A 24553-nucleotide genomic window follows, 5' to 3' on the forward strand; every position below is an offset into this window, starting at 1 on the left:
ACATCTTGCAGGACCTCAGGAAGAAGCAAGCAACATTCTAACATGGTGTTTTCTTCTCACAAGATAGAAGGGTTATGAAGTAGCTTTTTAAGATCCAGACAGTTTTTCTTTTATAGCAGCCTAGTTATACACTCTGAATTCAGTCACAGCTTCCACTGTACTGATTACTACAGTGCTCATTTCCTCATTCTGAATTGCACATGCGCTTCTTTTCTCATTTTTTGTTCTCTCATTGTTAGATCTGTTAGCCTTGCATTACCTCTACCCCGTTGCTTAGCCTCTCCTAGGTTCCCTTTCTAGGGGCATTTGCCTCATTGACAACTAAGTAATCAACAGTGCAGCTATTGTACTTTAATAAAATCAACATTTTATGAAAGGCTTTCCACCTTTTTTCATTTTAAAACGCATGAAGAATAGATTCAACACAGTGTTTGGGCAGTGGTTCAGTACCACTCAAGTTAAAACATTCTTCTCCACTCTGAACAGACCATGAAAAATAAGACTTCTTAAAACTCGCTACCCTTTCTACAGTATCATTTCCTTACTATGTTAGTGAGTGCCTAATGGCCACTGCTCCTAATATATTATTAAGTTCACTGACCTATAAATCACTTGAAGACTGAAAGCCAATTTAAAGTTTTCTCATTTGCACCAGGCATAATTTGTGCAGCAAACTTTTTAACAACGCTTTTAAATTCACAACAGATAGTCCAAAACTCCTGAAGTTAATATTTTTGCACTTGGATTCTTAATATTTGCTAAAACTCGAAACATTTTTCAGCTGACTAAAAACTTCACATCCTTAGAACGTAAAGCTAAATATAAACGTGGTGGGCGTATGTGGATCTTTTCTCTCTGAGGAGGCTGTTACGAATTTTCAGTGTTTTACGCCACCACCAAGCCTCTGCTAAGCCGTGACACCTGTTCAGAATTTTCAGCTTCTTAACCCCTTATTACACTTCCTACCATCCCCAGCAGAAGTGCAGGAAGTGCAGCTGAGCTCTGTAGTCCCAGATTTGCTCTATTAATTCTCAATGGCTCCTCGATGTCTTTCAGTATTTTACATTACAATAGCCACCTTAAGGACAACTAACTAAATGGAGGGACCTGCTTCTCATAACTGACGCCTATAGATGCTCTGGTTATCAAGCAGACCCTTGAAAGAAAACCTACAAATTCCATAGGAGGATCATTAAAGATAATACTGTTAATAATAAATATTGCTACTGATAATAATAAATGGTCTATACCAAAACAAAACAGCAAACTCGAATGTACTGCAGCTTTTAAGTAACATTACGTTAATTTCATTCTTATCGTTCACATTCATGATCTGCTATTCTTAGGTCGGGTATATTTAGCAAACATTAGCAGTGCAAAACCCTAGTGAACAAAAACCCTAGTGAACAAAAACTCCTTTAGCATCAAGTATGTAGCCACTCTGTCTAACATTTCTACAAAAAAATAACCATATAGATACCTCCTAGTTAAAAGCCAATGTACTCTGTTGAGACAGAGTGCCTCCATGAGAAAACCTGTTTCAAAAGACTCATTACCAACCACAGATATGACTCAGATTAATTATGATAAGAATTTTGACCTGATTTATTCATACAAATCAATCCAAACTCATTTTAGATCCCAAATATATGATATACAAGGATACAAGTAATTTTTTCCAGATACTAGAGAATCCTATATAAATGTATTTGTTCAAGTGCTTCTCTGTCAACATCCTTTTCCATACACACATCACAGTTTAGCAGCACCTCTTCGACCCATTGGCTGAGCTGTACATCTGTCTGAAACAATGAACACAGATCCTCAAATTAACATGATGTTGAGAAACATAGCAGGAGTTTTCAGGTGTGTACAACATTAAGAAGGCAATACATAACATGACAGATTAGTCATTCCAAATCATACAGCAATGATAAATTCATTCCTGGAAATGCCATTTAACTTAAATAGGCGAGAACAAAGAACTGTTAACAATCACCTCAGTCAATAGTCTAGTTGTTTTGCTAGCACATTACAATTGTTCATTTGTATGCATTTGTATAAGCCTCAAGCACCCTGATCAGAGGGCAACATTCTGACAGAAGCATTGAGGGAGCAGCTAACTTTATCATGGAAGAATCATAGAATCATAGAGTCACAGCATAGTTAAGGTTGGAAGGGACCTTAAAGATCACCTAGTTCCAACCCCCCTGCCATGGGCAGGGACATCCCACTGGCTCAGGCTGCCCAAGGCCCATCCAACCTGGCCTTGAACACCTCCAGGGATGGGGCAGCCACAGCTTCCCTGGGCAACCTGGGCCAGTGCCTCACCAACCTCATGATGAAGAAATTCTTCCTAATGTCTAGTCTAAATCTGCCCCTCTCCATTTTGTACCCATTCCTCCTCGTCCTATCACCACAAGCCTTTGTGAATAGCCCCTCTCCAGCTTTCCTGTAGCCCCTTCAGGTACTGGAAGGTCGCTATAAGATCTCCTCTGAGCCTTCTTTTCTCCAGGCTGAACAAACCCAACTCTCTCTGCCTGTCCTTGTAGTGAAGGTGCTCCAGCCCTCCAACCATCTTTATAGCCCCTCTCTGGACCCGTTCCAACAACTCCATATCCTTCTTATGTTGAGGGTTCCAGAACTGGACACAGTATTCCAGATGAGGTCTCACAACAGAGGAACACAGAGGCAGAATCCCCTCCCTCCCTGCTGGCAATGCTGCTTTTGATGCAGCCCAGGACACGGTTGGCCTTCTGGGCTGTGAGTGCACATTGCCGGCTCACATCAAGCTTCTCATCAACCAGCACCCCAAAGTCCTTCTCTGCAGGGCTGCTCTCAATCACATCATCCTCCATCATGTACTGAAAACAGGGATTGCCCCGATCCAGGTGCAGGACCTTACACTTGGCCTTGTTGAACCTCATGAGGTTCTCACAGCCCCACTTCTCCAGTCTGTCCAGGTCCCTCTGGATGACATCCCATCCTTCCGATGTGGCAACTACCCCACTCAGTTTGGTGTCATCCACAAATTTGCTGAGGGTGCACTCAATCTTGCTGTCAATATCATTGATAAAGATACTGAACAGCACCGGTCCCAGTACGGACCCCTGAGGGCCACCACTCATCATGGATCTCCATCTGGACTTTGAGCCATTGACCACTATTCTTTGAATACGATCATCCAACCAGTTTCTTATCCACCATACCGTCCACTCATCAAACCCCCATATCTCCAATTTAGAGAGAAGGATGTTGTGGGAGACCGTGTCAAAGGCTTTACAGAAGTCCAGATAGATCACATCCGTTGGTTTTCCTGTGCCCACTGCTGCGTTTACCCCATCATAGAAAGCCACTAAGTTGGTCATACTGGATTTGGCCTGGTGTAGCCGTGCTGGCTGCCATTAATCACCTCCGTGTCCTCCATGTGCTTTAGCATGGCTTCTAGGAGGATCTGTTCCATGATCTTCCCAGGCAATCACAGGTACCTTCTTGTTTTACACCCAAGGAGTATTGTAAGGCTACAAAGGGCTTCTCAGCTGCCTTGTAACTACTGCCTGCTCCAAGAAAATGTCAAAAACAGAATCCAGAGTCCTACATCTTTTAATCTATGCACAAAATTACATCCTCACAGCACTATTGGCAAGCAGCTAATCTAAACTACAAAACCACCACTTTCATAGTAAGTGCCAAAATGCGTCGGCTAAGAGCAGCTGAGGGAACTTACCTGGAGCTTTGAGAGTGATTCTTTAAGGCTTGGAACTGTCACTAATAAGGACCCTCTTTTCCTTACATTATAAGCAATAAATTCCCAAGCTCTGAAACATATTTAAAAGTAGGTCACAGATTTTTAGGAAAAAAATACATTTTATATAAAACTAATCTAACACTTCTACAGTTTAATGGCCAGAGGCAAACTAAGCTTAAAGACTGGTCATGCGTGCTTATTAGTGACTACATATATACAAATACTGCAAATAACTTTGCATGAACAAAATCAAGCTTCATATTAGAAACGGAGGGAATATGTGGTATTACAATGTCAGATTTCATGAACTTTTTAACTCTGATATATACATGCATGTAATTTTGTCCTGTCAACACCTTCACTTTGGACTAGGATTATACATCGATATTTTGTCCCTTTAAACTTTTGGTTTTAAAGAAAATCCTGTCTCTGAGTGCACTGTTTTATTAAGCTTAACAACAAACTGCTCCTTACATACATACTTTGCAGTCCTGACAAAATACTCCTCTTAATACATTAGCAATCGGAGTATTTAAATATAGCCCCCAGCATTCTTTTTTTCTCATTTTGCAAGTTCGATCATTTTGTACAACACAGCAATTCAGACTAAAAAGAATTTAATTTCCAGCATTCTTCAAATGTCATTTGTCTTCATGGTACTAATGCAACATTAAACGACTGGCCCTGAGTTCTTGAAGAATCAAATGAATTCTCAGTCAGATGCCTTGAAACAAACCTCTTGGCAATCTTAAACACCCACTGCCCTTCACCCATCCATTCTGTTGATGCCTCTCTGGTTGATGTTACTGCCTGGTATCAAGGGCAGCAGGACAAGTCTAAGGTGACACTGCTAGCGGATGTCAGACGGTGGGATAGTGGAGACACAAGAACCCTTTGGTTTTTTGACTGCCCACTGTAAAGGCACTGTAACTTTGGACCATAAAGTTATTTACATTTTCAACTGATACTGCTGGATTAGCAAAAGCTCATCTGTGAGTGTCTTATACCTGAAAAAGAACCTTAACCACATTTCCTACCACATCCTTATGAAGATACCTTAGAAATATTAATAACCACATTCTGCACTGCATCTGTATTAAAACTGACATCTACAAATCAGTGACCTGTCTTCTTTCTGAGGATGAAGCTTTATACTGATACAGTAATTTCAGATCCTTTAACACTAAGATACTTGGTGTTAAACACATCAGTGTTTTTAACACATCAGTGCAAGGATTCAGGGCAAGGTTTGGGTAAACAAAGCAGCAGCGTTGAGTGAGTTTAACAACAAACAACTGCTGTAACACCTTAGCAGTTAAGTACAGCAATTCAGTGTACGCAGTTTAAAACCAATTTCCTTATGTAATTTATGTATGTGGCTTTTTCAAAAAACACAACCTTAAGGTTTTCCGTAACTCACCGGGCTACGCACACATTGCCAAAGAAATAGATTACTTGTTTGGACACATAGCTTACCTGGCCTGTTCCTGTCTGTCAAGAAAATATTCAAAGACATTATTCATTACAACAACGTCAGCCTTCTGAAGAAGTGAAGCTTGAGTACAGATGTCTGCGTGAATCACCTAAAGAGGAAAAAATTTCACAAGGCATAAACTAATTTAAGAGACAAGTAGAGCCTTCAAGTAGCCATGAAGCCTGTCAATCTAATATAGCACCTGCTACCACCATTTTGAACCAGTCACAGAAACAGGTATTTCACCCACTTTGTAGTAGATAAAACTGAAGTAAATAACCAGAATAAGCTTTAAAAAATGAAAAAATAAAAATCAGATTTATCTCCTCTAATGAAAATACTTCATTCATTCAATACATTTATTACCTTACATGAATAAACTACATCTGACTTTTGCCATAAAAGAAGAGATGATGTGTGTGATGGCTGTTACATTTCACTTACCTGTATTTTATCACAAGTGCTCACTGATTTCAGGAAAGGAGCTAAGCTAGCTCAAGTTTTTTTAGGATATTAAAAGACATCTCACAGGCTCAGTGGGTTACTATACAAAAGGATTATAGCTAGAAAAGACACTACAGAGCCAGGTTTAACAGCTGAATTCTCACAACTCATATTTGGACTGGGAATACTGGAAAGACAGGATGCTCAGTGGCACGGGAGGACAGCGAGTGCTTTACCTTACTGAACAACTGCCTCTCCAGTCAGTATAGGAGCTGATTTGATTTCATCTACCTTCATGTACCAGAAAGGGTATTAGCACATCATGCAATTTTCAAACAGGTGAGATTATAGTGACATGAGAATGTGGATGCTCATTAACACTCTGACAAGATGTGTTTGATTCTCTCTTAAACACGCAGAAATACATCACATTCTAAATCTGAGGAGAAGCAGAAATTGGAACATCTTTGGAAGGGATAGGAAAAGAAAGCCAATCTGAATATTACTTGCATCCCAAAAATATTTTCGAAAGTCCATCTCTGTATGTTGAAAGTGGACAGAAAATCTGAACAACTTTTCTTTTCTGTGTGATCTATTACTAGGTTTTCCTGGGAATACGCTAACCTGACAGATTCAACATTTCACATTTTGTCAAATCCTTCCAATACTGGACAGATGTAAAAAGGAATTCTTAATTCTGACAGTATAGCTGGATGTTAGTATAGAAGATAAAAAACATTTATCTGTTGAAAAATGTTTTGCCCACTTAACAATATACTAATACTTGTTGAGAGAGTAAATCACATATTCCTCCTCATAACGAACACACAAAGCACTTTGTTTGGATTGACAGAGGAAACAGATACTATCATCCCTGCAACTTGTAACAGTTCAAATGCAGAAAAGATGATGAGTTGCCACAGTTTATGACTCTGATTCATGCTATTAGAATGCATTATTGCAATTGCAATTATAGCCAAATATTTCAGTATCAGTAATAACAGAAACAAACTCCACCATTCATAAAAAATTAGGCAGTACATCATTTCATCTTCAAGAACTGTATTCCATAGGTTCTCTGCAAGTGCTCCAGATCCATAAAACAAATAGCTTTATCTCTTTAAACACATTACCATGTCAAGTTGTTCACCACTGCCTGTAGTGAGTGGAAAGGAGCAATTGTGTCCTTACCTTACTCAGAAGTGGCAAGTTAGTGTTTGAAGGCTCCACCTCATTCAGAAACAGGGACAGTTATCAGAATGACTAATGGTCAAACTTCTAGTTTCATGTCTAGTGTGTGGACATCTGAACTATTTATCCACTAGTTCATGAAAGTTAGGGCTTTTTAAGATGATTAAGATTGGAGATAATTTATCTTAAAGCAGTGCACTGTAAACTGCAGCAGTGCAGGAGCTGATTAAGTTCAAGCATTCAGCAGCAGAGAAAGAAGACAGACTAGTCAGGCCACTATGAGCAGTCCTAAATACAGTACGTCCTGGTTGCCAACTCGTGTCCTCTGCATAAAGTCACTGCTAACTGTAGATTCAAATGAAAAGACCATAAACTGGGGTGGTAGAGATATTATGGATAAAGGCTTGACTGCTGCCCTATTACACAGGCAACAGCCTCCTGTAGTGGGGATGGACAGAGAGCTGGAGGCAAAACATGCCTCGGCTAGATCTGCCAGAACTCACATACCAGATGATACCTAGATTTACCTAAACTGTAAACAAGAGTTCGATCACTGTTTTTAAAGCTAAGAAGACATTTCACTTTACTCTTTTTTCAAGGGGCAAAAATAACAAAACCACAGAATTTATTTCTGTACAAAAAACCCAAGCAGCAGTCCTTTAATCCAAACACAAGCCACTGGTGGACTGTTCCACTAGCAGACTTCTTGCAGCATAAGAAGTCATGATTAGCACTACGCTTTGTTAATGCCCTACTAATGGCAGTCCTAACATTTTAAGGCTCAATTCAGAAAGATGCTTAAAGTATTGGGAAACTTCAAACACGTGTTGTTTCCTTGACTTTAATAATACTTAAGCCTTAACTTAAAATTAGTCTGCAGTGACCTCAGCACCCCGTCCTCAAACACATCCTCATTCCTACTGGGGAATATGGGACCACATGAGCATGCGTGGCCACACCATGAGCCAGAGCCAGGTATTGCTCCAGCCCAAACACCACTTTTTTGCCGGGTTCTTTTTCAGTTGGATCAGATCCCTGACCTGCTTGGCTGTGTGCTGGCACAACAAAGGTGGCAGTAACAGCCCTGTTGCCTTTCATGATTACAGGCAATTTCTGAATTGAAATCTCAAGTTTCCTAAGACCTGACAAAATGTTTACTTTTCTGCCAGCACTGAAGTGTTTGCTCAAATGACAAAAGATGCTGAGCAACTTTCTATGTAGTTTAACAAACCAAATGCTGACCAAAGAAACACAAAGTTCTCTCAGAGATGTAGCTACTTAAGATATCATTCCACCCTGCTGTCCTTCGGGAATATGCTCTAAGGAAAATTCAGAATATCCTGAAAAAAATAATCATTATTTAGGAAGGGCCATGAATTTTTTTTCAAATTTGTGTCATAAATTATCATCAGCAAGTAGATTATGACTATTTTTCAAGCTGGTATGTATTTCTAGAGAGGATTCATTTTGGGGGTGAAATAAAAATCTATGATTGAAATGTTCAGAGCAGCATGATAATAGGAATCATGTGACTAAATTAGCATCTAATGAGACTCAAATAGCCAGGTCCTCAGGCACTGCTTTGAAAACATATTATCTTCTTATCTTTATGCTCTGAAATTAATACTTCAGCAGAATCACAAGGTGTGAAGGAAAAACAAAAAGGCTTATAATAAAGAATATACAAGGGTGAAACGCATGCATCTCCAGCTCCACTAAATTAACTTGACAGAATTCCTAACTGCACTTTCAACGTCATCACAATAAGGTGTTACGAAAACAAAACAGATGCAAACCCCAAAAGGTTACGGATAACTGTCAGCAACTAGGATTCAGTTGGGCAATCTAATGATACTGCTTACCCTGTTAAATATTTAATGTTTATTATTTCGTCCTAGTTTAAAACTGGTTACTTTAATTCCCAATAAATTACTACACCCAGCAGTTTGCGTGACTCCACGAACAGCACATGCATGTAACACAGGATTAAAGCCAATATTCTATCCAGCATAGTCTGCTTACCGACTTTTGCGAGTAACAAAATAATTGGTATTCCCCAGAAAGGGGAAAAAAGTATATATTTTCTCATTAAAATAGTAGTAGTTATTTCCATAATGGGACTGAGGAAATGGTTCCCATAACAGCATCACATCGTTTGAAACCAATTTTTTTCATGGAAGGTACATAAACATTGGCATTCCAAGAGATGAAATACCAATAACCATAAGTTCTTTAGGTGTTCTTAGAGGCAAATCCTACAAATATCTTTCTGCTAACCTTAATGAAACAAACATTTAGTTTTGTTTTTCATGACAGAAACTATACATTCAGTTTCACTGAAGTTAGGGACAATAATGTAATTGATTTCACTGGGAGAGACAGCTAAGAGATGTGTTTCGTGTGAGCCAGTAGGTAAGCCCCTTCAGGAAAAAGGCTAAGCAATTTAGGCTAAGCAACATGTTATCATATTTTGATAATTTCCCTCTTCCTCTCTGCTATGAGATTTTTTTTCCCAGTGCAAAGCCTTTGCTTAGGATCCAAACAAGTAAAGGCAGAAACAACTTCTCAAAATGCTGATGTACCAGCTATTCAGAAACAAAATACCTACTACACAGTGGTTACAAATACATTCACTAAACTGTATATTTAGTTACCTTTATTCTGTCAACGAACTGGTATTTTGTAATCACCATTTCTTGCAATCGGCAAAAGTCTCCATTAATTTCTATTCCATGCAGCTGGGATGCTGAGCTATAAAGATAACCCTACATTAGGAAAAGGAAATTTAGTAACTGTGATGCCTTTAAAACAAGTTCAAAAATTTCAGTTGCAATGGAAAAAAATAAAATGCAGGTTAAAGTTAAGAAAGCAGTTTACAACAGCAAGTTGAGAAATGGATGTGAGATTTTTGTCAGAGGTAAACTGTTAATTTGGCAATTCCCACTTAAGAATTTTACAAATTCCCTTCTCAAGAATTTGAAGAAGAGATCCAAAATGGCACATCAAAATAATAAGAAGAAAAGGAAAGCTCCAACTTCATTTCAATTGCAAAATAGATGGAAAATGGTCTAAGAAGGAAAAAAAGCAATACAAAACAAGTTATAAAAATAGTGTGAAAGGAAGACTCTGCATATTTTTGTTCTTGGAAGAATTAAAGAAGAAAACAGCAAGATAAAAGAAAAACACATAGTCAAGGTGAGTGAAAATAGAGGACAATGTACCATTATATTATGGGATATTTTGGTACAGAGTCTTTGTCAGCACCTCTAAGTATCGTATTACTGCCACTTTCAGGTGCTTCATAGTGGTAACATATGAAAAAACATAAATTGTTCCTTAATAAGAAGCCCAAAATAATGGTTCAGCTTCAGACTGAGATTCTGGAAAGTTGTTGGAGACGTTAGGGGGAAAAAAAAAAAAGTACAAATACTTGAGCCTACAGGGTCCTAATGAAGATATTGCTTTAAGTGCCATTGTCTCCACCGTACACCATAATTACACTTTGCCAACAAAGGCAAAGGCAAACAAACAATGCTAATGATACAGAGGAGCTGAGATATGTGTACTGCAATCTAATTATTAACGTTTTCTGAAACCATTCAACTCAGAGCAGAAAAGCAACCTGCTGAAGTCAGCCCCTCCTCCTATATAAGCCGAGGACAGGATTAAAAAGAACTCCTTTTTAAAAAATGTTTCCCCTGCTTTATTTGAGACAATTCCTACTATAACAATATAAGGATTTAAGTACTCCAAAACAATTCCAGGCTAGCAAAAGTGTTACCATTTAAGGACCCAATGCCGCAAATATTTACAAACGGAGGTAACTTTCCTCCTTTGAGTAGTCTCAAAATTATATTATTCAGATGAGTAAAATTACATGCTCAAGTGTTTCCAAGACTGAGCCCTAAACAGCCATTGACTTTTATAACAAAGTTGTAATGTGTGTTTTGCATTGCTGTTGGCCATATGCTGCACCAGCCATGCCAAAAGCAATCAAAATTGCACTCAAGTTTCTCGATGAAGTATTTTATGTGCATTTTAAAACACAGAGCAGGACAATATGTTTTTGGAGACAAATTCATATCAAAGTCTTCCTTTGTATAATTTAACAGTTTGTCAGCTTCATAAAGGAATTTAACATAACTATTTATAGAAACGGTCAAGGCATGGAGGACAAACTTACTCATAAAGGAGAGACAGAGCAGGAACTAGCAAAAGAGCAGCATGTGTGACAGCAATATGCTACTCCGTCAGGCAACTGACTTTTCCTCTCCATAAGCAAGATCATTTGTATTCCCTCTTGTGAGAGAATAAGAACTGAAATTGTTAGTAAACAGCACCTTACGTTGTTCAGAGAGTCACATGAGAAGTGCCTCTAAGAACGACCCATCCAAGACAGAGCAGCAAGAGTAGGCAGTCAGAGAAGAGGGAAAATGTTTGTCACAGTAATAAAATATGAATTCCTGTGCTGGAAGTTACCGCAAATAGCACTGCACCAAGTCTGGAGCCAACGTCAACCACTACCTTTCCTGTCAGGTCAGGCAGTACATGTTGATAAAGAAACTTCAGTTCCATGAGGGAAAAGGAATGCGAAATAAACTCTGGGAAATAAGAACAGAACAAAGGTGTTGGGTGGGCAGTACTAACTACTGTGCTATTAACCAATGAAATATTAATCTGAAGACTTATCATCACTGAAAATCTGTATGGGTTCCTGGCTGAAGGCACACACATCCTGACAGATGGTGCTTTCTACTACTTTTCAGCATGTGAGAGGAGTCTGAGGCTATCGCATGGACTCCGGCAGTACTCTCTTCCTCTTCCATCTTCCTTTTCATACATAGCCCAGGCTCTTCCCTGCCCATTCTTTGTGGGCAACCAGTGTCACTCATACACTGCAAATTAATTCAACTTACGTGTGCAGGAGTCTTTTTCCATTGGTTATGGGAAATCATTCTGGCCTCCGTACTGCACCAGTCTGGACAAAGTCCTCCACCAGCTGGATGTTGCGTTGTCCAGCTGAGTCACGGCACAAACCAGTTTAGTTAAATTGAATCTGTTTCTTGTGTTCCCAAAAGAGCACTTACCTAAAGAAGCAGTTTTGTATGAGCCACACTCTGTGCAGTAGCTCCTACTCATTTTCCCCTCCTCACACAATGAATCAACGAGATCATCATCATAAAGGAATGCATCAACATGAATCATGGGCAGTGGATGCTGGCGTATCTGAGAAGAGGAACAAAACCTAAGAAAGGCATAACGAAGTCTCTTAATTTCACCTACGCTGTTACATAGTTAATTGTCCCACCATCCTACCTTCTCCAAAATCCCTGAGATTCAAGTTTTTCCCTCCTCAAAAGTCACAAATCAAAATTGAACTATAAAAATCTTGCATGTAAACTGGATTGCCAAATTTCACTAAATAACCAGTAAACAGAAATCAACAAAGGAAAGCAAGATGTTTTCGAGACCTGAGTAGGAGACCTGCCGTGAATGTTGCCTCCTTAGTGCTTGCTTGGCTATACAGGAGGCACAGGGTAAAGGAAGCTTTTTCCCTTCCCCTTTAATGAGGAGAATGTAACTTAAAGTTAGGAGAAAGGGCAATTTTGTTTCTCAACTTTAAGCCAATGAGTATTTTCATCCTCATGCCTTATGCCTCAATCTAGAAACAACTCTGATTAACATGGATATCGTTTTCAATCAAAAGCATACCAGTTGGGATGCTTGCCTTCTCATTATGTCAAGGGGTATAATCTTCATCCTCCTACTCCTCTTTCCTCCCTCTCCCAGCCTTGCTGTACGTGGCCAATCCACTTTTTCTGTTTAAGAGGCACACACCGTTTTTGTAGGAAATATGTTAACTTTCCACCTATACTGACAGCTCAAGTAGAAAAGGTGCTCTCCACTCCCACAGGACTCTCAGCCTACCTCTTTCTGAGCCATCAGAATCTGAAAAGAGCTGGAAATCATTCCTGGGCTGCCTACATTATGGCAACAACGAAACACTGGCCTGTATTTCTGTTTTCTTTCAGGCGGCTGTTAGAGTCTGTTATGGAGCTAGCACTGAAGAATCACTGTGACAGGTGCCATACCACACAGAATGAAAGCTATACCAAATAACTTATGATCAAAATACTAAGAACCATGAAGCATTTTTTCTTGGGGTCACAAAATCATGCAGCAACAGACTTGAGAAGCAAACTGAGATTTTCTATACCTCCATTCAGTGCTCATTCTCTATTACGAACTACTACTAAAACTGAAATCAGCGTAGTCCTCAAATAAACGATGTGGTTCAGCAAAAGGAGACCATAACAATTCGCTTACTTTCTGAATAGCTTGATGTTCCGAATTAAGCATTGCCTCGATGGGTAAATGATTCCGCAAATCTTCAGCGATATTTTTGAGCACAACATCATTGTTACTCACCACAAGCTCATCAAAGTCATCTATAAATCAAGACAAACAAAAACCGCTGAACAATCATATGTAGATCACGCAGACTAAGTGATGACCAGTACAATACAGTTGCAAGACATAAACAATACCAGATGGATGACGTTTTTATTTGAGATGCATTTTTCAGCCTTTGTTAGCTTTTCCAGCCAATGACAGGTTTGGATGGTAATAACTTTGCCACCTAAAATAAACGTGGCACTTTTTTGAAATCTCAGATTATTTTCATATTTATAAACTTATAACTCACATATGATGGTCTGGGCTGCCACCAAAGTGATACTGTTTCAGTTTAAGATATAAAAACATCAAAGATGTTTTTGAACTATTGGAGAAATTACAAAACTTATAGTTGCCTGGATGCAGGCTTTTTTTTTTTTTTTAATACAAGTTTCTTTTTATACATACCATCTTTCTAATAAAGTAGTTATAAAAAAAATCAAGGAAAATGCACAGTTCAACAGTTCAACTTGCAATACATTTCACATGACTTAAACTATCAAAATATTTCTAATGTGGAAGAAAATACAAACGGATGTAAAACAGTACAGTTTTGCAAAGCCACACTGTAAATTCTTGCTATTTTTCCGGGATATCTCTCCATGGCTTTAACATTATTATTTTTTTTTTAAGACATATAGAAAGAAGATTGAGAGGGAACCTTGGAAAGTTACCAATCCTTTCTTCTTCCAAGGCTGAATCAATATTAAATGTCACTACTTCTCAGAACTATTATTTTCAAAAAGATTGTTTCTGCTGCAGACTCCACAATCTCCTTTAGCAGTCTAGTCCCGTGCTTGACTATACCTACTATCAGAAAGCAATGCTTTTCTTAATAACTAATCTAGATTTCCTCTGCCACAATTTAAATTCAGTATTCTCTGTCCCACAAGCAATGGAAACAGAAAGGTTTGTTCCTCTCCTGTACATAGTAACTTTTTACTTCTTTGAAGATGTAGCATGTGTCCCATCAACCTTCTTTTCTAAAAGAAATAAGATCCACTTATCCAGCCCTTTCCTGCATTTTTTTCTAGGAGTCTGATCATACTCATCATTCCCTTTAGGATCTTCTGGACTCTCTCATCCATTATGACCTGCAGTATTGAGAACTAGACACATTACTCCTGATAAAGGTTTATTTGCACTAACTAATCTTGCAGCCGACATCCTGCTGACACACCCCAGTTTCATGTCAGCTCTCTTCCCAGAACATGATGTTCCTAACTGACATTCAGCATGAGATCTGCTGTATGCCTGTACTCTGTTCATTTTGTCACGTTTTCCAAAAAAACCCCCAAAAAAACAATTAAATTCCTTTTTGTGGACATCTCACTGCTCTGACACACTGAACTAAACAAAGGTTCTAAACAGAGGCACATCTCAGATCAAAACTACATATCTGTAAAAGAAACAAAAAGCACACAAACATAATCCTAAAAAATATGCCAAACCCATCTATTGATTCTTGTCTAAAACCAGACACGTTTGTCGTCTCTCTCTCATCCCTTCTGATTTATTTCTCATTCTATTTAGAATGCTTCCATGTTGGGCAGGGAGCGTGGTTTTTACATATATGCATATCACTCACCAAAAGAACATCTGACAGCTTTTAGAGGTGTTTTTAAAAAGTTAATCTTTGTTAGTATTGCTGTTCCAGGTGGGAACATTAGTATAGAGAAGTTTGATGGCAAGCAGGTTCAAAATAAATCTATAAAACATGCTACAAATTTCTCTATGCCAATATATTTACTCCTTCCTGTGGAACACGGGCAATGCTAGAAACAGTGAGAAATGTTAAGGCTGGTATAAGAAACAGAGACCAGCTGAACTATAAAATGCTTCTGAAATACTTTTTGGTTAAGCAGTAGATTTGCTTAAGTAGTGAGAACAACACAATTAAAGAAACCCCCATTCATTAGTGCAAGACACTATCTTCTTAGAGCATAAATATAAATGCTTCTTTCAACACTTCCCAAAACTGACTCCAACAGATAATCCTGAATCCCTCATTGTAAGCAGTAGAAACTTTAAATCATCTGGATTCTCTTGACATACATGTTCGTTATCCTTTATTATTTATTAAATGTATAGCAGTAACACTTCAAGGCTCTGATGGGCACAATACCATTAATAGTTATACGACAGGCAGGCAACTCGCTGTTCGAAAGAGCTCACAGTTAAGTTCTCTAGAACCTCAGCTCCCAAAGAGACGCAGACTTTGCAGTGAGGAACACAGGAGGGACAGAGGTGGCAGCTGCAACAGCAGCAGCTCCAACAGCACAACAGGTGCAATGCAGCAGCTCTAGCTTGTCAGCATTTTAATTTGAAACCTAGAATGAACACCCATCTCTTGTTAACCTCATGGTCCATCCAACTGCTTGCAGATTTGTTGTGAACATCCCAGAAGCAGTGGGTGATTTTTCTCAGCAGCCCAGGGAAAATAACTATGGATGTGACACAGCACTGAGAGGTACACCCAGAGGTTATGAGAAGGTGTTCAGATTTAACTGCTGCTTAACTGAGACCATCACCACTGTGACCAGCCGTCAGAGTGCAAAGGAGCCAGAGTTTGCTGAGGTGGATAACATCCAAGGAAGAAGCAAGGAGGAGAAAATTCATGCCACAGACAGAACAAAAGAGTAGAAAGCATTAGATAGATATTAGCAGCTGTACAGACCAGTGCCTGTGGGCAATAAGCCCCTACATCTGGCACATGCTTTAAAACAATACTATTACTATGCAAGAGAGCTCATCCAGCTGTTATACTGCCTGTTAAGAGTATCAAATTCATATATAGTGTTTAATGAAACGCAGGAAGTGTTCACAGACCACCAGGCCAGCCACATCACACTGCAAACGCAGCACTTCAGCTCCCTTTCTCCCAGAGCTGGTGCGTCAGTAGGATCTGCTCCCTCATGGCCTGCGTGACCTTTTCTGGCAAACATTAGTGGTGGACATCTCTCCAGGCTGTCCAGTCTCCCAGATATGCAGTAGAGAAATAGATACTTTTGGTAGGAGACAGGTAGCACATACATCCTCCTCAAATCCACAATAACCTTTCCTTGTCCTGACTCCCATTTGTATAATACCCGTCATAAAACCAATCGTCTTATACGGGGGCCCTCTGAACTCTTCTTACAAAACAAAGTAGGACATCAGTTCTGGGGGATGCCTCGCAAGAAACAGGTCCTAAGGAAAAGCTTACAATACATATGCAGCTCAAACAAAAAAACTGTTGAAACGCTGGTACTGAAAAATAAATGATGAATGGAAATGTTCCTTCCCAAATACCAGTTAATATTGTAAAGCATAAGCATGCAGGAACAACAAAAGAGAAGGACGTATGAACACTCTCCTCCTGAGATGGCAAAATGGCAACTTCAGTAGAAGGTGCACTTGCAATGTTCTGCACTTGTGTGTATGGTCTGTGACTGAACTCGGATGCAGAGAGTCACCTCGTTCCAGACAAAGCAAGAAACACCAACAGCTACCACAATAACTCATTTACTTTTGCAGTATGTAAATATTTATAGATTGCCATCAAGTACAGAACACAGGTGCCAAATATGGAAATATGCATTTCTGCCTCTGCTGGTACAGTTTTATCAACTCCACCCTTGCATTTAACAAATTGTTCACTCTTGAGAATCTCAGCATCAACTTACAAGGAAACTTCAAAGAAACAAAACCAGAAAACTACTTTTAATGTCATTTTAGTGCCTGTTATACATATGAAATGTAGACTGTGCAAGCCAACCCATGTTCATTGAACAGACAACCAGGAAAGAACCATACAGTTCATGAAATACTGTAAGATGAATCACAATCAGTTGTTTATGGAGGAAGTCTGAGTGCAGTGTTTGTATTTTACTTCAAAAACCGGTTCCACTGGATCTACTCAACATGCATTTACAAAATTTAATTAACACATTGCAGAAAACCTAATTAACACCCTGGTGCTGCTCAGCCTTTCTATGGCAAATACAACACAAGCTAAGAAAACATCACAAAGCCTCACATCAGATAGAGAGCACTGCTATGCCAACATCTGAACATCCTGGCACTGCAAAATGCATGATTGAAGACAAGCAGTGTATGATTTCCAAACGACAACAAAAGATTACATGTCATGTGGAAAGAAGAGCATTTAGCACACGCAACCATAACAGCAAGCATCTTATGGTCCTCCAGACATATATTCAGACTCACAGAAGTAAAAAGCAAATATTAATATCCACGTTACTTAATAGGAAGTTAATTTAATCATTCAGTGTGTTTTAAGGATACTGAACAAACAGGTCAAGGAGGAAGTCCCACATCTCTAAAACCTTACTATCTCCTCTTTCAGCTAAACAACGTGAGAAGCAATCTGTGACCTCAGTATAGTAATTTCTTCGGGAACTCTGAATACTATTTTTATCTTTAAGAATACTTAGCTATTGGTTGAAAGTAATTGCTTTTTCCAATAGGAGTATAACCAGAGTTTATTTTATCAGTTCTTTAAGTGTTTAATATGCATATATTTAAAAAAGTTTCAAAGTTAAATTATAAACAAGGTAAGTCACATACCTATCTTCAATCACTAGTTTTCCCCACCATTATTAAGTTTCAGTGATTAACGACTTAGAAGTACTCAGTATTCGTGAGACCTCTCTTACAGCAGTATCACTTGTCACAAAAAAAAAAAAAAAAAGAATGCCAATTCCCAAAGTTGGTGATTCACCAAATTAGAGGTAACATCCTGTAACTAAAATGTTTACCAAGCAACAGAGTAGTGGAAAGGACTTCTGGTATGGCATCATTTTAACAAAGAAATAAATACATTCCAGTTAATGTGGCTCTGCAACACTATTTTGATCCCTTCCGTAAGGATATTTTACTTGGATAAATCACTTCTACCAATTTGGGTATGAAGCCTTGTACTAAATCACTTTTTCACTCAGACAAAAAAAATTACATATTATACTTGTTACACTGCAGAAAGCCCAGCTTTCATCCTTTGAAGAGACTCCACCTTAGTTCCACCTGCAGTGACAACAGCACTGAAAGGAAACAATAAAGACCATTTCTTGTAAAAGAGTCCAGTTTTTACCTGTACTTTTTCCTATGCTTGTCTTGTGAAATCATCATCTGATAATCTTACTTAGCAGGTCTGGGAACATGATAATGCCTAGATCATAAAGTGCATAATAGAAAAAGCTGGACAAATTCAGTCTGTTTCCAAGAGTATGGTAAGAAGTTGTTTCTTCTCCATAAACAGAATACTGTATTAAAGCATCATGTCCAGCATGGTCCAGTTAATTTTGTTGGATACTTCTCCCTCATTACTTTTTAAAAGCCTGAATTTCTAGGACTGACTGCCCTGAACGTTCAAGTCACAAGAGTGATTCCTATGCTAGTCTCTTAGAAAGCTGGTTTGCTCCCAGTAGAAGTGAATACACAGGAAAAAATTAATTAGTACTTATTATATTTCTTTATCCTCCTTAACTTAGAGGATTTGCAACAGTTTATTATTCAACGATTGCTTGAGTAATACATCCCTGTACAATCAGCAAATCAGACCAGGATATAATTTTGAAATTTTAGCTTTATATTTAAATCTTTCTAATGAAATGCATAGAATGGAAAAAGTTTGTAAAATTGTCTTATTTTACTATCACATGACTGAAAAAAATTTGAAAAGCTAGTATTAGAATGGTCAGTTTTAGCCCTGCTGAAAAAAATACTTCTTAAATCTATCATAGACTCTGCAACAGTGAATGAAACACCATAATGGGTCTTCTTATCATTTCATCTGTGCTTCAGTGACATGAATTGAGAGGTAGTCTTTGTGCATTAAAGCCCGACGTACCACAAAAGTGTTCAGTAGTTCACAGTAAATAGAGTGGTTTGGTGACTTTAATCTCAAACTTGAAATTAGGATTTGTGTATTTATTTCCTCTTATTCCTGTATCTCTGTTCATGTATACAAATGGCTTGATCAATTCTGCTTTCACTTCTCAAGCACCCATTCTTACCAAATGCAACCTCTCAGCTACTGAAATTTTGCAAGAGTTTAGGCAGTGGAGGACTGAGAGGGAATATGACCATGCATACATTTATATAGAAGCTATACAATAAACGCTGGGATCCAAGTGAGGGGGATCTTCAGGAGGGTTTCCCCAAGTGGTCTGAATTAGCTCTTGGGCTTCAACCAAGTTTTCTTAGCCAGAAATTCTAGAACGTGGTTACTGCAGAAGGATATTAAAGCATTAATCATCCCATTACAAAAAAATTCAGTTAAGACACCAAAGATTCCTGTTATTCTTTCCAAGTCTTTTTTATTTCATTTTCTTGGAGAGCTAAGACTATCTCAAAAGAAAAGCTGGAATGCAAGTCACTGTGAAATGACGTACATTTCACTGCAGTGTGTGGGAAGAGCGCACTGATTGCGAAACAGCAAAGCTGTGTTGCTAAGCGGCTGCCTTAAACCAGTAATGTAGTCTTCCATCATGTGTAAAGATCTGGAATTTCTAAAATTTGCGATAACAGAGAAAAAAAAGAAGGCATGACTGGTTATTTTATTCTGTATTCATTCAAAGAAGAAAATTAATAGCATCTTGCATACACTTACATTCCCGTAATTACTAAGGAAGATTAGTCAGAAGTCACTGGAGTGAGAATCTGTCCAACATTCTCTCAGTTTCACATACATGAGTCTTTACTTTAGATAAGGTAACTTGCTTTACTATAAAGTAATCTGGCTCTTCCATGGAAAAAATTTCTCAGTACCATTCCATACGTAGAGCACACGAGTCAGAGAACGCCAACTAAGTTAAATTAATAAATAAGGCCATCTTTACAACACTGATCCTAAAGGGCAACCACTCTATACAGGGCTTTAGTCTAAGGCCGCATGTACACTTGAGAGAGAGGCATGAGGGAGGAAAAAAGCCTGACTATAGCAAACACTGGAACCATGCCCAGTCCTCCTCAGCTGGAAGTAGAAGTATAAGCTCAACATCCTGACAGAAACAGGAATAGGATGGCAGTAGGAGGTGGCGGGGGGGAAACCCGCACACCGCAGAAAAACAACTTGTCTGTGAGAATGCCATTTTTGTTTCCATTTCCCATCCTTGTTTGCTTACATTTTTTTCATTCAGAACATTATCTCCCCCATTCCTACAACTTTTTTCTTTCGTTCATCAGAGATCTGTTTCTTTCCTACATCTGCATTGCTGAAGACTAGGCTTTTTTTCCTGTGTGGAACAGAGATCTGGTAACTTTTTAGTGTTTCCCAGAAAACTATTTTCTCTCCGCACAGAGAGAGCCCCAAATTCCTTAGCTGTATTCAGGGTATAACAGCAGAAAACTCAGTGCCAGCTCCTCACTATCCTCTGTCCAACCAGTTATTAAATAGTACAGCATTATCTAGGTGTTACAATGGGCAGTATAATTATTCAAACGGAACAATTCTGAGAGGAAAAGAAAAACCACAGTAAAAGTTACTGTCGGTATGCAGCCACAGAAGCAGCTGAGAAACAATATGAAGAGAAGTGTCATCAAGAGTGTTGCCTTTAGGACATCACCCAAAATACTTGCAGCTCCATGGAAATCGCAAAACGGGTACCGGAATGTAACTTGCCGGACAAATGCCTCTGCTTATTTATGTTCAATGCTGCAGGAAAATATAACCAGAAAAAAAGAGCAAGCTCTCTCTTTTAGTCCAGTCCTGTACTCACTCAGGGTGAAGAAAAAGAAAACTGGAGATAAACCAGGACATCGCCATCCAGAAAAAGCAAAGAGAAAAAATATGAATGGTTTAATGACCCAAAGAATCAATGAAACATATCTTAATTGGATAACAAGGAAAAATTCTTAGACTGGCACAAAGCTTTCTAATTCCCTCTCATCTACGGTATACCTACAGGTACACATACTTCTACATGTGCATTAGAGGAGGAGATTGCAGCACCTCAAGACAGCACAAAAACTAGTCAAATATTAATATTTTTACTGAAAACATAATCAACAGATTCAGAAACAGGTAACTTCTACAAGCACTAGCATGACAACAAATTCTATAGGCTCTAAATTTCTCAAAAATGTGGTTATTTGGGAAATAAAATCATCCTAAGTCACACATGTCCCAAATGACACTTCTGGGAAACAAATATGGTTACCTATAGCTTTATACTGCATCAGAACTTGGCAAAATACAATCACAAACTGTATGGAGATGCCAAAGATGTGGATGCCCAAAGTGCAACTTCATTTATCAGAAAATAAATTTATAGCATCCAGCCAGGACATTAACAGTGATCATTTCTTTTCTGAAAAAGACAGAGAACTATAAATTAGTACAAGTTATGGTCAGAGCACAAGCCATTAGACAAAGACAACTAAATATCATGGACAGTGATTATAAGAAACATAAAAAAAGATGATGAAGATGGCCAGTCAAGGAGACTACAAAGATGAAATTATATTCCTTATTTCAGCTGCTTGATTCTGACTGCCCAACATATCCTGTCTACTTAGTCCTTTGTTGTGCAGCACATGAGCTAAAAAGCCATTGAATGGCAACTACAAAACTAATTGTGTTACTTTTACGATGACATACATAGTGAGGCAGCAGAAATCAACACTGCTGCAAACAAAATAAAAATAGAAGGACACACATTGCTCAGATGTACCAAGCACAAAGTACTTCACAATTTGAAAACTGATCTACGATTTAGCTTGTATTTTAAGTATGAAAAGTAATTATAAAGCAAGAATGTATATTTCCTTTCACTGAAAGACTAGGTATGGATCTAGGTCATTAAAATCTAGAAAAATATTCAAGAGATTACATAATCTAATAATGGCTAGGAACCTCAGCAAACTTGTCTTTCACAGAAACTATCTATGATAATGTTTGGAAGCTGTAGGACAAAAATTTATTCACAAGTTATTAACTGACAAAGGATTTTTGAAAGTCTACATAAACTATGCCATTGGCTAAAAATTCCTGTGGCAGAAGTAAAGCATGATCATAGAATCAAAGCAAAGAAAAAAGTAAGTATGCATTTCCTAACTGCAACAGTTTAGCATTTTCAAGTTTCACTACTAAGTTCCCATGTGTCAAGTCAGTAAGCTCAAAAAGCCGTTTATGCACACCATACAAACTAATGTAGTGTAGAAGGAACTAATGATTACATTAAGTGAACAGGCAACGTGAATTATTGCATACAAAATTCAATGAGATTTTTAAATAAGAGCATACTGGGGGGAAGAAAACCACTTCTAACAAGATTATTTATAGTAACTCGGGCACTGTTTAGCAAGCAGAGCATGCATCCAGACGAGGACTCAAAATGTTGAGATGAAATACTTCCTATAACAGATTGCTCTACCATTATGTCTATACAGACATATGTGTAGACATATACATGTGTATATATATGTGTGTACATACAGACACACAGAGAAAATTACCATGTGTTACAATTAATGCTAACTACACTCATCCAATCTCAGCATTCAAGTCTTAGGGAGTCCCATCTCCACTGTAATTGTGAAGGATGACTCGTAGATGCTCTGAAACATCTGGCGATGTCCCTCCTAGTAAAGAACACATGGTGGGTGGGAGGGCTGTGTGCCCACCGAGGAGAGTAAATGCTGTATTCCCAGCTGGCTCCTTTCCCATAATGCCAGCAGACGTCCTGCTCAGCCGGAGAAGGATCTTTCCTGTCTCTCTCCATCTGAGTGGCCGCGGGAGCTTCAAACCACAGGGCAATAGAGAGTTTGAAGTTCTAAGTACCTGGACAGCTGGGCAGCTTCTGCGTGTCATAGCTGGCCTTTGTGGAAGAGACTCCCTGTGTCTGCTTATGCAGATGTTTCTACCCTAAAGGGGAGGTGCTGGAACCGAAGACCTGAACAAGAATAACCCTAACACAACAGGACATGACTTAAGGAAGTAATGTATTGTATGACAACTTTTTCCCACCCAGTGCATGATCACCAGGCAGTGGGTTTACTGTCCCAACAGGCAATGATTAATAAATGTGACACTAACGGTACAGGCTGTTTGAGATGGGATTTGGGGTGCCTTCAAGATACCGATCTTCAACAGCAGACTGCAAACATACCCACAGACCCAGTGGCCTTTAGTCACTTTATTCAGCATTGCACTATATTCCTACAGCCTCAGTACCTCTGTTCAGACTTTCTATGTCATCTTTTGGGTCAACAGCAAACTAATAGCTTGTCCACTGACCCGCGTTTCCTTCCTTCATCTGTCACAAGATCGCAGAATCATAGTTTGTGTTGGAAGGGACCTTAAAGATGATCCAGTTCCAACCCCTCTGCCATGGGCAGGGACATCCCACTGGCTCAGGCTGCCCAAGGCCCATCCAACCTGGCCTTGAACACCCCCCAGGGATGGGGCAGCCACAGCTTCCCTGGGCAACCTGGGCCAGGGCCTCACCGCTCTCATGGCGAAGAAATTCTTCCCTATGTCTAGTCTCAATCTGCCCCTCTCCGGTTTGTACCCGTTCCCCCTCGTCCTATCCCCACAAGCCTTTATGAACAGCCCCTCCTCAGCTTTCCTGTAGCCCCTTCAGGTACTGGAAGATGCTTGATCGCAGCCCCTCGATGAAACTATACCGAGGAGCAAACCAGAAAGTAAGCGGAACACAGTTAACTTAAGCCGGCGCGGAGTGGGGAGAGCGCCGTTTGCAAATCAGCTCAGACCGCTACTTCCGAGCTCCCGAAAGGTGACGGCGAGCACGCTGTGAAGCCGAACAGGCGCAGACCGAGGCATCACCAGGCTCTGCCAGGAGCCGAGCGCCCCCGAGCCGGCCCCGCCGCGCTCGCAGCCCCCGGAGCCACCCACCGGGTCGATACCGGCCCCGTGACGGGGCAGCCCAGCCCAGCCCGGCCCCGCCCCGCCGCGCTTACTGGTGTTGCGCATCCAGTGCAGCAGGCGGGGCAGGGCTGCAGCGCACGTGCCCCTCACGGCGGCCGCCACCGCGCGCCGCGCCGCCTCCAGCTCCATCGCGCCGCACTGCGCCTGCGCGGGACGAGGCGGTGAGGAGCCAGGGAGAGAAGCCACGCCCCCCAGCGCACGCCGAGCGCCCCCGCCCGGCGAGGGGGGTGGTAAGGGACGGTGCGGCCGCAGGGGGGCCTTGTGCGCATGCCCGGCCTGGCCGCCCAATGCCTCTCCCTGCGCATGCCCGAGCCCCGCCTCTCCCTGAGCGCGCGCGGCCGTGGAGAAG

The 24553-nt window shown here is 39.8% G+C and overlaps 1 protein-coding gene across 6 annotated transcripts; it reads right to left on the reverse strand.

Annotated features, from left to right (window-relative positions):
• Positions 1–593: 593 nt before the first annotated feature.
• LOC104061681 (uncharacterized) lies at positions 594–24384 on the reverse strand. Of its 6 annotated transcripts, XM_054068486.1 has the most exons (10): positions 24237–24328; positions 21476–21625; positions 19709–19825; positions 13185–13306; positions 11945–12102; positions 11337–11458; positions 9512–9622; positions 5225–5331; positions 3728–3818; positions 594–1802 (listed from the first exon to the last, which is right to left on the reverse strand). In XM_054068486.1, exons 4-10 carry the CDS (start codon positions 13274–13276, stop codon positions 1686–1688), a joined length of 798 nt encoding a protein of 265 aa, XP_053924461.1. In that variant the 5' UTR covers positions 13277–13306; positions 19709–19825; positions 21476–21625; positions 24237–24328; the 3' UTR covers positions 594–1685. The 6 variants fall into 6 exon arrangements, with proteins under 6 accessions (XP_053924461.1, XP_053924463.1, XP_053924464.1 ...); XM_054068488.1 differs by lacking the exon at positions 19709–19825; XM_054068489.1 differs by lacking the exon at positions 21476–21625 and having other exon boundaries at positions 24237–24267.
• Between the last annotated feature and the right edge of the window lie 169 nt (positions 24385–24553).

The sequence above is a fragment of the Cuculus canorus genome, chromosome 5 (genome assembly GCF_017976375.1).
Source record: "Cuculus canorus isolate bCucCan1 chromosome 5, bCucCan1.pri, whole genome shotgun sequence".
NCBI lineage: Eukaryota > Metazoa > Chordata > Aves > Cuculiformes > Cuculidae > Cuculus > Cuculus canorus.

Coding starts and splice junctions, on each gene's coding strand:
- LOC104061681 (XM_054068483.1), bottom strand. CDS start 24,333: ATGGAGCTGGAGGCGGCGCGGCGCGCGGTGGCGGCCGCCGTGAGGGGC. Junction 13,307..24,236: donor GCACTGGATGCGCAACACCA/GTAAGCGCGGCG, acceptor CTTGATTTATAG/ATGACTTTGATGAGCTTGTG. Junction 12,084..13,184: donor AACATCAAGCTATTCAGAAA/GTAAGCGAATTG, acceptor TCCTCTTCTCAG/ATACGCCAGCATCCACTGCC.